At 30.8% G+C, this 11,601-nt stretch overlaps 1 protein-coding gene and 1 long non-coding RNA gene across 4 annotated transcripts; one reads left to right on the forward strand and one right to left on the reverse strand.

Annotated features, from left to right (window-relative positions):
• Positions 1-982: 982 nt before the first annotated feature.
• Positions 983-11,558, reverse strand: LOC148612022 (E3 ubiquitin-protein ligase PPP1R11-like). The gene is made up of 4 exons (XM_088593110.1): positions 11,401-11,558; positions 4,780-4,894; positions 3,955-4,074; positions 983-1,934 (listed from the first exon to the last, which is right to left on the reverse strand). Exons 1-4 carry the CDS (start codon positions 11,461-11,463, stop codon positions 1,903-1,905), a joined length of 330 nt encoding a protein of 109 aa, XP_088449236.1. The 5' UTR covers positions 11,464-11,558; the 3' UTR covers positions 983-1,902.
• On the forward strand, positions 7,693-9,855 carry LOC148612023 (uncharacterized). 3 transcript variants are annotated; one of them, XR_015924296.1, is made up of 4 exons: positions 7,793-7,931; positions 9,051-9,089; positions 9,301-9,356; positions 9,766-9,855. It is a non-coding gene; the product is annotated as an uncharacterized LOC148612023 (long non-coding RNA). The 3 variants fall into 3 exon arrangements; XR_015924295.1 differs by lacking the exon at positions 9,051-9,089 and having other exon boundaries at positions 7,693-7,931; positions 9,301-9,422; XR_015924297.1 differs by lacking the exon at positions 9,051-9,089 and having other exon boundaries at positions 7,796-7,931.
• Positions 11,559-11,601: the final 43 nt, after the last annotated feature.

Raw genomic sequence — 11,601 nt, forward strand, 5'->3', positions numbered from 1 at the left:
TATCTTTTAAGGCATGGACTCCTTTGGCCCTAATAATTTGAAAACTGTAAAAGATGTCTGAAATATGATTGAAATAGTTTCACGAGAAATCTAATAAAAAAATTTCAAAATCAGACCAGAAATAAATAAGCTGTTGTCAAGAAATCAGAAAAAAACTTGTTTCTACCCCCTTATTCTTACTTGGCTCAAGACACAACCCAAAATATCAGTCCCAGTCTTCCTTTTGTGGTATGGCACCTTGCAATCCAATTTCAAAACAATTACTCTCTAATAGTCAAGTTATTGTCTGGAAATCAGAAAAGTGCACGTTTCTGGCCCCTCATTTCTGAAAAGTTCCAAGTCTACCTCAAACATCAATCTGTGGTATAGAATATTGTGGAACAATATCATAGACATTCCTATGCTTTTATTATAGTTATATAGTTAAATTCCATGAAATGCTTGTTTTAGGCCATTTTTGGTTCCTAATTCTTAAACAGCTGGGACCACAACCCCGAAGATCAATACCAACCTTCTTTTTGTAGTTTGGAACCTTAATATAAAATCGACTAATAGTCAAATTTTGCACGAAAATCAAGTGTCTATTCGATGACAACAACATGGACAACAATGACTGCAATTCTTTTGCGGTAGTATAAAAACTAAAGCACTTGCAATACAAATCCTAAAAAAACAGTGACAAGTGGAATGATAAGCATATCCTGCTCCACTAGCAGCACCTTTCACATTGGAAGTGAGTAAAATCTAGTAAGCATCAAATTTGGTAGGTTTCCAATCTGGTAAGGCATGAAATTTAACATGATATCTAGTTTCATCTGTGAAATAGAAATCTCTTTTTGGCCAATCAAAAGTGATCTAAGAAATTCATGCCATTGTGTTCAACATCTTTTTTAGTTTGCATCTGGTTTCTTTGACTTCCAGTAATTTTGATAAATAGAAATGTAAAAGTTTTTTATGGCCATAGAGAGTCATACTTTCCACATAGTTTCAAAATAAAATTTAATAAAACCAAGATTTAACAAATACATACATACATTGGTTAGACCATAATTCACACTAATAGTGCATGAACTATTTTATATTCTTAGATTTGGTACAAACCAATCCCTGTTTGTAGTATACAAAAGGCTGCATTTTACCAGAGATTCAAATGAATTCAGAAAACCATACTTCATGCACATTTATGAAACTTATGTAGACATCCACTAAGTTCTGGTAATAATTTAAAAAGTAATACGATTTATTCTAAAATTAAGCTACAAAATTTACAGTAATAAAATATATGTTTTCTCAATAATTCTTGTAAGTACTTTGATATGAGAAAATTAGTGCTATTATTTTTAATCCTTTAATTATTACTCTTAATTTGTATGTTAAATGTAATAAAACTTTTGAATAAATACACATAATATTTACATTCAAAAGATACGTGTAAAAATAATTGCAATTCACCTGTTATTTTATTTCCAGAGATTTTTTATTTTTTCTAAATCTAACAATAGGTGTGTTGGAAACATAAAATCATAATTTACAGCATTATAGCCCTGTCAACAATTGAACATATCTTAAAAAGGTAGACCTAGGGTAAGGGACACAACTCTTACAAATCATTGGAATGTTTGTATTCAGCATTTGACACCAATTTCATGTAAGCATCAAAGTAACTCAGATTGATTTCATTCTGTTTCAAAGAAAGCTTGAAAGGTTTTGGTGAAATTGAATATGATACAAACATATTACTGATTTCCCTTATTGTAGGTCTACCTCCTTAATATATAATATTCTAAGTAAAAGATACTGTAGAACAATAAAAAGATCAATTATTGGTAAACAATAACAAAACATACTTAGGTTTACATGTCAAATAAAATGTCAACTGATATCACATAGTTGAATCTGTCATTAACTACTTGGTCCAGTTTCTTCTGAAGGACCTACAAAATAAAGCAAATTTAGTCAATATCCATGATGAAATGAATTGATAAGTCATAAAGTAATATTATTGGGGTATGAAGGGCATACCTGTTAACCCTGCAACATTCAAGGAGAGACTCTCACAAAATCAATGCAAAATTTAGCATGTCCCACATAAAAATGTAAGATTTAAGGGAGGTTTTTCATTAAAATTACTATATTTTCTGTGCAAAATACTAATGAATTGATTTTTTGTATAATCAATTTTGTTTTTACATAAAAATCTCCCACATGAGACAGTGTCAATGGGAGAGAATCTCCCACATGAACTGTTCCAAAGGTTAACATGTATTGAAGGGTAATAGCAAAATTATGTAAACTTTAGGCAATAGTTAAAAAGGAATGTCTGTATAACAAAAGGCAGTATCAAGATAATAAAGAGCTTTGCTGAGGGTAGCATGATATGACTGCACTGGTCAAACCCTGAACAGTTGGGGCAAGTGTGGACACAATATCGGCGTTGGACACACTTAAGCATAAGGACTCTCAGTTCATTATGGACACAACATAGCACAAAATTTAAAAATGAATTAAAACTTTTCAAAATCGGACCAAAAAAATAAAAAAATCATTTTTTGGGGTGTGGCCACTTTTACCCCTTATAACTTGAAAACCTTAAGAACTTTCTGAAGTCTGAATGGAAAATGCAGACAAGAAATTTAATAAAAATCCAATAAAAAAAATTTCAAGATCAGACTAAAAATCAAAAATCGATTTTGGGGGGGGGGGTTGGCCTCTTTGACTCCTTATAATTCAAAAACTGTAAGAGATATTCGATAACATGCAGGGATTTTCATAACCAATCCAAGAAAAACAATTTTCGAAATCGAATCAAAATTTTAATAAGTTAATTTTTTTAGGGTGTGGCCTCTTTAATCACTTATAATTCAAAAACGGTAAGAGATGTCTGAATTCTGACTCAAAAAATCAGGCAGGGATTTTCAGAAGGAATCCAATTGAAATAATTTACGAAATCCAACCAAAAATTAATAAGTCCACTTTTTACAGCGTGGCTACTTTGATCCCTGATAACTCAGTAACAGATATCTCAAATCTAATAGAAAAAAGCAGGCAGGAACACTTTCAAAATTGGACAAAAAATGAAAAAGTTCTTTTTTTGGATGTGGTCCAATTTTGTACCATTTTCACTCCAAAAAAAACCTAAAGATAAGCCTACCCTGTAAAACACTTTTAGAACAGAATTTCAAAAACAAACACATTGACATATGAATCATAAAAATTGAATCAACAATAAGCTTGGATAAGTTTTACTCAAGTTTTCGTAAATAAACTAAAGTTAACAGGAAAGTTGGTATTTCCTTAAAATTCTGATAAATAATGACAAGACAACTTTCTAACTTGCAACAACTGTTCAAAGTACAGTAGGACTGACACAGAGGTCTCCACAATCTTCTTTCATGTCAAGTAGATCGACACTTTGCATGTGTCACCTCAGTACCTTAGAATTACCATGTCAGGTTGTACCTTCAGATGTGAAGGAAATTCATATTTTTATGTTCATTGTGTTTGACTTTGCTAATTTTAATACAGTATTTTGTACTATTCCTCCATTAAAAATAAATTTTCTTTTACTGTCACCAAACTAAGTGTTTTAATTTGGTTATTTGAGGTTGAAAGTTTTGTGAACTTGTGATGCTAAAATGTATGGTATCACACTTAAGCTGACTTGCAAGTGACAATCTGGCAAAATGAAATACAGGTTCTATAAATATTTTTTTTCAAAAACTGGGAGTAGCAGGGACACATATTTGTAGTTTACTACACAGATGAACTTGACGACACACATAAGTAATTATAATACACAATATACAACGATGAATTGAAATGTTTAAAATATTTCTTTGTGCAAGCAATTTCAATTTTTTAAAATTTGCTGATATTTTTACATAAAACTATTTTTGCATACATTCAAACTTTTAAAACACAATTTTTTCATGTGCTATTCTACCACAGGCATACCTGATCCATCTTTTTTATAACATTTTCCCTTGTGACCTCGACAATTGAATGTACAGTCATGATCATCGTCCTCGTCAGAAGACTCACCAAACATTCTTGGTTTCTCATAGATACAACAACCTGAATTCAAAACACAATATTCAAGCCTTCATTATTTTTGTAAGAAATAACTGTTTATGTGTACATAGAATCCTTAAAAATTAAAACTGAGAAGAATGCTTTCATGTATCATTTAGGAATACACGTAGCCAAAGTTGAGAATTGTGAAGAAGAAAGCACATCAATAAAAGACATGTGAAGGCTCTAGAATTTCAATTTCCAGTTACCTTTGGCAATTAAAGTTATGTGTTATTTTTCATAAAATCCATTGTGGAAAATTTAATTTTCATACAAATCAAATTTTTCTGTGGAAAGCCAAAAGTTTTCAAAGTTCAAGAGGACTAAGGATATAAGTCTTATTTGTTTAAATGTAATATGTCTAATTAAGAGTCAGTCACTGTAAGAAACAGGCAGTAGGTGAAACATGGTATGAAAAAAACCACCATTTTGATAGTGTAATATGACTATTTGCACCATCAACATCAACAAAAACAGACAATATTTTCCATATCATGCTGGACCTTTGAGTTACAATTTCATTGAAATGCACTGAAAATGAATATTTCAAGGGCAGATAACTCTGTCAAAAACCTCACTTTTCTAAGATTCTACTGAAAAATGTCTGGGCAAACAACTATTTTATCTTACACCAGTCAAGTGTGAATACTGAGCAGAAATTAGAGAAGTGACAAGCTTTATAATATATTAGTTTTCACTAATACATACATTTAGACTTTTTCTTGTTCATATGTTCATTATCCACGGTCTCAGTAGTCCATTTAACTTTCTTGTCATTCTTTGGTCGTCTCAGTTTTAAGTGAAGCCTTGGACTGGTACCACCCTAAAAGATAACACATTGAGTTTAAGAAAGTCATAATTCTTGCTAAAAAATGAAGAACAAGAGCGATTATATATTGCTACCTTATCAATATCAAAATGATGTCATTAAATAACTAACTTACAGGATGTACATGGTTCAGGTTTTATCTGACTTTTATTAGTATGCTATACATACTATATTTAAGTCCAAAAATTGGTAAAATAAAAATATACTATGGCCCCAAAAAATTCTGAAAGGGAGCAGAAACCATTTAGTATTTTATGTGATGAAAGCAATGGTAGGGGTGGCCAAAAGTTCTTTGTTACATGTAATCTCGTTCGCATTTTTAAAGATGGAAGCAGGTCCATCAAGACCAGATTCATTGACATGCCAGTGATGAACATTGGAACAGCGCAAAATCTATTTTATGCCATACCAAGCAACACTTCTGTGAATACATGCATAATTCATTTTGTTGATTCATTTGTATATATCATGCATTTATGGGTTTGAAAAAAATATTTAAAATCCTCAGTTTTATTTAATTTATAACACCACAAAATATGTTGATAATGTCATCACACAAAATCTCCCACATTTTTATGATTTCAGGAGATCTTCCACAATTAGGTTTGACTAGTTAACAGGTATGCAATTGGGCAAATGTATATTCACTAATTGACCCTTACCCTACTGGTACACCTGGTCCATGTTCCCACTTTTTAGTGGAGTTGCTCATTTACTGATGTTTCTTTGTACTAATTATTTTGGTTATTTTATGCTCTGTTGTGTGAGTGTCCTTTCCCTGGATTACATTCTTTTGATTACTCTTTCATAACCAGCAGGTCCCATAGGAGCAAAAGACTGCCATGACAACTGATTTCATTCTGTTTCAAAGGGTAGCTTGAAAAGCTTTGGAGAAATTGAATATGATACAAACATATCACTGATTTCAGGAGTTATTTCCCTTACTGTAGGTCTACATGTACCTCCTTAATATATGATATTCTAAGTGAAAGATACTGTAGTAAGCCATATATATAAAATGCATGTGACAAGTTGGAATGTTAAGAGTAGCATAAACAGACCCAACTAATCCCTGAACTTTTTGAGCTACACATACAAGTACATATATGTAGGTGTTTCTGGTAGCACCTGTCTCATATTATAAATGTGTACCGGGTAGTGTCCAATCTTGTATTTGTCATGATTATGACTCTGATTGAAGCTTATAAAGAGCATCATGAAGCAGTGTGAGCTGTAAGGTTATTACATTTATCTTAAGGTTCCCCAGTATACCAAAACAAAATAGTCATGTCCAAGAAGTGACAAAAATAGTAACTGTCCATACAGAGAAATTTTAATATTTCCTTACACCAAAAAAATAAAAATGTACATTAAAGATTACTTTTTCAGTTAAAATAGCCTCTTATCTCAAATCTTTTCCATTTTTTTTTTTTGTTAATCAAAATAAGTGAAAATGATCTTTTATCTTTTCTATTTTTAAAATTTTTTTTTGTAAATCGAAATAAGTGAAAATGATCTTTTATCTTTTCTATTTTTTTTTTTGTAAATCAAAATATTAAAGCAAAAATGGTCTGTTTAAAAAGTTCAGGAAAAGTTTGATGTATAAAGTACATACATGTACATATCTTTCTCTGCTATCCAATTGCTTCACTTGCTATTTTGCCTCTGATATAATATACTTGTAACTCAGATTGTTTTATCCAAATCAATGCATAGTTTTTCTATGATAGGAAAGGCAATTATTTTATTTTAGGAATTTAAATGGTTTTCATTACAGGCTCAATCTTAAATGTACAGAAATTTGTGTAAAAATTCATCATACTGACACTTGAGAAACTTTTGTCCAAGCAAAACACTACAGCAGGATACATTAAAGCTTCATTAATAGTAAAAATGTAGGCTAGACAAAACATTTAACATGCGAACCAAGAACATTTCTTTTGATAATTTTATGAATATTGGGAATGCCCCATGTTGTCTCCCACTTTTTACTGATGAAAAATTTACAAAAAACTTGGCAAAATGATAAATGACAAAATAATAAATAATAATTAAGTTGTTGAAAAGGGAACCTAGTACTTTTGCTTCAGACTTAGCTCACACTTAAGGCCATTGCCTTCCTCATATTAAACTTTCAAGTAAGGTGAATCGTATTGTGCTTACTTACAATGCCTACTTCATATTAACCATATTGTATATATGTATTACATGGGGATGTCTCTTTCAACTCGTGTCTTTATTTTTTATTTCCATCAGCCTGATCAGGCATCACTGGTAGGGAGGTCGGTAGTGCGTTTATCTATATTCTTGCGAGAGCAAAATTCTCAATTTTGAGTCAACTTTAACACGTTAGAAAATGGTTAAAAATCCATTGCATGACAATAAAAAATATATGTAATTGAAGATGAGACATTTCTCTTTCTAAATATACAACTTTCATTGTTATTGGAGTTATTGGTCATTTGGTACAAACGTTTGAAGTGACGATACTTTGAGAAAAATGGCCGCCTGAAAAACTATGTGTCAAAGATCATACCTATTTCAAAATTCATTCCGCAAGCTATTACTGGACCGATTTTCTTCATTTATGGCTTAAATTTTTGGAAATATCTTCAATTTTGATAATCCGGTTGTCAGGCTAATTTTTTGGTTACAAAACATATTTTTTACGTAATTTTAAGGAAAAACATGTTGAAAAAAAATAGTTTTTGCGTACCCGGAATGCACTGACAGTCGGATTCCGAAAATTTAATCCTTTCTGCGTCCATCCGTAACCCTGGTTTCAGAAGAAAAACAATAATAGCTTGCGGAATCGATTGGATATTAGGGTGGTCAGGGCGTGGTTTTCACAAAAATTAAAGCGGGACCGGTTATCGTTCTTGCTAACCGGATGTTACTGATCCGCCATAGCTTCTGTTAAGATTTTCGAACACTCGTGGATAAATGCCTTTTACCGACTGTTTTCTGGACGGATTTTTGACTGGTGGTGCAGACAACGATGGACCTAGGCCATGGAGGCCAATCACTTACGGTAAGTACCTAAATTATGTCTAATATAAGCCTAATCGCCCTGTTTCCGTAAGGTCAAATTCTAGAATGACCTTTTATCATCTGCAAGCTTAAAAACTATATTCACCTTCTTGGAAGGTCTGATTTTCGTTTGATTCTGCATGAGCTGATTTAAAAAAGATTACTCTCATTTAGCATTAGTTGGAATATGTTTCCATAACATTTTTATTAAACGATGAATATGTAATGAGGTAAATTCTCCCAACGTTTGATTGCAATCCATTCAAAATCTTTCGGACTTTATCGACTTTCCTATATTATCGGAAGTCTCTGTATTTTACCTAGCTTTTTTTCTATTGGTTGGGAGAATTTGCACATATTGCATTTAATTTCCTTGATAATTCAATTTTAATTTATATGTAGTGCCCAATTTATATGAAACTCACATGTTTAAGCATAAACCTTCTTTATATTTATTTTAACTGTTTTATTTATTCAAAATTATCATATGTAGAAAAAAAAATCAACCTTAAATTGCTTCTTCAAATGATACACAACTTTTTTTCTGGTTTTCATTTTATCAGTTAATATATATTAATTATGACTTTTATTAGAACAATTATCTGGTAGCCCTGCTTGTACTTTACTTGATAAATAGAACTTATTTGATGAGATGTATATATGTGGCAATTGCATATTTTACATATGACCTGCATCTTCTTAAGTTTACTTTATATATTCATACTGTACAATTTTTAACAGCTAACTTACATATTCACTTTTAGAGGATTGTAGATGCTCTACTTATTTAATATTCATATACATGTACAATTGCTTGGAAAAGGTTTAAAATCCTAGTAATATACATTATTTATCATTAAATTTTAACTAATTATGGTTTAATATTTTTTTGGCCTTTTTAGGATCACATTGATTGACTCATAATACCAATCTTTTGTTGTATGTATATGAAACATACTTGTACTATGTTTTTTCTTCTAATTATTGATTTATTTCAGAAGAAAGTATTAGTAAACAGGCTGCCTAAATATTTATTTTATTTTGTCATATAAAAAGTAAACACTGATGTAAATTTTATTATGATTTAGTTTTATTTTCTGTTTGTTTTTCATCATTTTAGTTTCATTTTGTTGAGTTCTGGAGATGTTTCGAATTCATGGTAAGTTAGTTTTTATACTTTGATTTAGTTTAGTAGCTTTATTTATTTTAATAATAAAACTTTTGAGTCTTTTAATTATGGTAACAAATAAGCATTTACATTTGAATCATATATTACTTACAAGAACTGTCGATTAGTTTTGTGTTTAGACTCTGCTTTAAAACTGCCTCACAGTACATATTCATTGAATTCCACTACTTGTTTATTTCAGATGGCCTGAGCAGCATAGTGGGCTATGCTATGAGACGAATATGGACCGAGTCTGAGGTAGGACCATGTGGGGTACAGTAAGTAGGGTAGTTCCAGACACACCTGAACCCGATAACCTGATTGGTAAGAGAGTTCAACACTTGATAGAAGAACCAGACGGATCACGCAGTGAAATTATTCATATTAAGTTATTTAACATAACATTAATATAATCTTATAAAACAATCTTCTTGTTTTGAAATGAAGATAATTATTCTGGAAAAGGAAGTTTGGTGTTTTTAACTCCTCGCCACATCTTTTGTCAACCGCTTTGTGAGCAACCAACATCAAATAAAGTTTTACATTTTTTCAGATTGTTAGCAAACCAGATTATGATTTAATAGAAAGTAAACTAACTGTAAGTAAATTGATAAGGTAAATGATGTTAATAGGTGTAATGTCCTTATGTACATAATCTCTTTTGTAGATTTGGCAGACATAGTAGATCCTGGTGAAGAAACCCTTCTGGCCTGAAATGGAAACTTCGAAAAGTTCATTAAACTTAATCAAATGATGATATTTTGTTTATTATCATTTAATGTACATAATAGTACACATGAGGAAACAGCTAGGGCTTCAAAGTTCCATAGTGAAAGTATGCGCATTGGTTCAAGTCAATGTATTCATAAAAATTTTCTCAATTTCTTGGGAAAACAGCATTTGTTTTTGAAATTTTATTCAATTTTAACATAATAATGAGATTATTATTATATTAAAAGACCCTATTTAAACAAGAAAACATTACAAGACTAATTAGGAATCTTAGAATTGACCAGACCTTGATATAATATTATTTTGCCACTTTTTGTGGCAAAAATGTATGTTTATTTTGATTATCGTCTGGCTTCATTAAAGGTATAGGCCTAACAAATTTTCATCCACATTAAACATTTTATAGCAAAATAAGATGAAAGTATCTTCATGTGATAGCTTAGATTCTAAGCTTTAAAATGGTACCACATAAGTATATGGTAGGTTGATATTTTGATAAATATAAGCATAAATATGCGGTTTTTTTTTTAAATCTGAAATTTTCAAAAATGTTCGATTTACCCCCATTTTTCAACATTTGCTTGTTGGTTTTTAAATATAATTCAATTATTTCTTGATAAAAATGTGTTTTTACATATTTAATCACAATAACAATAACTGTCATGTGCTAAAAACTGCTTTTAAATTCAAAATGTCTTTTTTTGTCTGACCTTTCGCCATTTTTTCCACTGAAAATAGCTCTAAAATTTACCCTAAAATTTAAATTTTCGACCTCAAAAAATTTTTTTGAGCTGAAAAACATGATTTTTCAAGTCAAGCAACTTTATTGCCACACAAAACAAGTGACAGAAAAAATTAAATATTTTTTTTGAATTCTTAGTAAGCAAAAATGCATTTTTTTGTTGAAAAAACGCATTTAAAAAAAAGGGGGTCTGCCGCAGTGTTTCTGATTCCAATGAAAAACAAATCAGAGGTTTTGACATAATATTTGTTTATTTATTTCTGTTTAATGGATTACTCTTGAAAGAACAGCAAAGTATCAGATTTCTACTACCTTCCAATTTCCAAATATGAATATCCAAAAATGGCACTTTAATTCACGATGCTGTTGACACATAGCAAAAAAAAACTAAGTCCAAAGTGTTTTTTTGCCAATTTTAAAAAAGTGTAATTTTCTTTGTATCTAAGATACAAGTTTCCTGAATGGCTTAAATCAAAGTATGAAATGGCTTTATTTAAATGATTAAGACACAATGTATGAATTTCTTTACCTGTTTGACTTATGTGGGCCACAGAAGTGCCCAAAATGTGACATTTTTGCCCTCGCAAGAAAAATGACCAAAATTTTGAACTTTAAATTGTAATAACTTTTGAACCCCTAGACCGATTTTAAAAATTTTTGCACCAGTAAGTTACATTTCTTGGGCTCTTTCAAACTAATATAAACTTGTACATTTTCTATATACTTCATATTTTGACTGACCTCCCTATCACTGACATAGTGGATAAATTCATGGATCGTTTATGATTTACATGCTGGTTCCTTTAAATTGGAGTAAAATTCTATTACCTGTTGTTCCTCAGTCGTCAGAACAACTGACGAACTTGTACCTGGGGCCGAAGCTTCAGCCATTTACATGTTAATTCAGTAAAAAAATAATGCTGTCTTGGTCAGTTACCAAAAAAATTTAATCGCAGTTGTCGTACTTGAAATTTCTAAAGTTAAAACCAGAAAGGGTATCCCGACATCATCATGAACTGAATGTCAGGA

This window comes from Perna viridis, chromosome 7, assembly GCF_037379345.1.
Source record: "Perna viridis isolate PV_CMFRI_1.1 ecotype Kerala chromosome 7, ASM3737934v1, whole genome shotgun sequence".
Classification (NCBI taxonomy): domain Eukaryota; kingdom Metazoa; phylum Mollusca; class Bivalvia; order Mytilida; family Mytilidae; genus Perna; species Perna viridis.

What these genes read in the sequence shown, in the direction of transcription:
- LOC148612022 (XM_088593110.1), bottom strand. Translation starts at nt 11,463, where the DNA reads ATGGCTGAAGCTTCGGCCCCAGGTACAAGTTCGTCAGTTGTTCTGACG. An exon ending in TGACGACTGAGGAACAACAG is followed by an intron (nt 4,895 to 11,400) that starts GTAATAGAATTT and finishes GTTATCTTTTAG; the next exon opens with GGTGGTACCAGTCCAAGGCT. An exon ending in GAACAAGAAAAAGTCTAAAT is followed by an intron (nt 4,075 to 4,779) that starts GTATGTATTAGT and finishes TTTTGAATTCAG; the next exon opens with GTTGTTGTATCTATGAGAAA.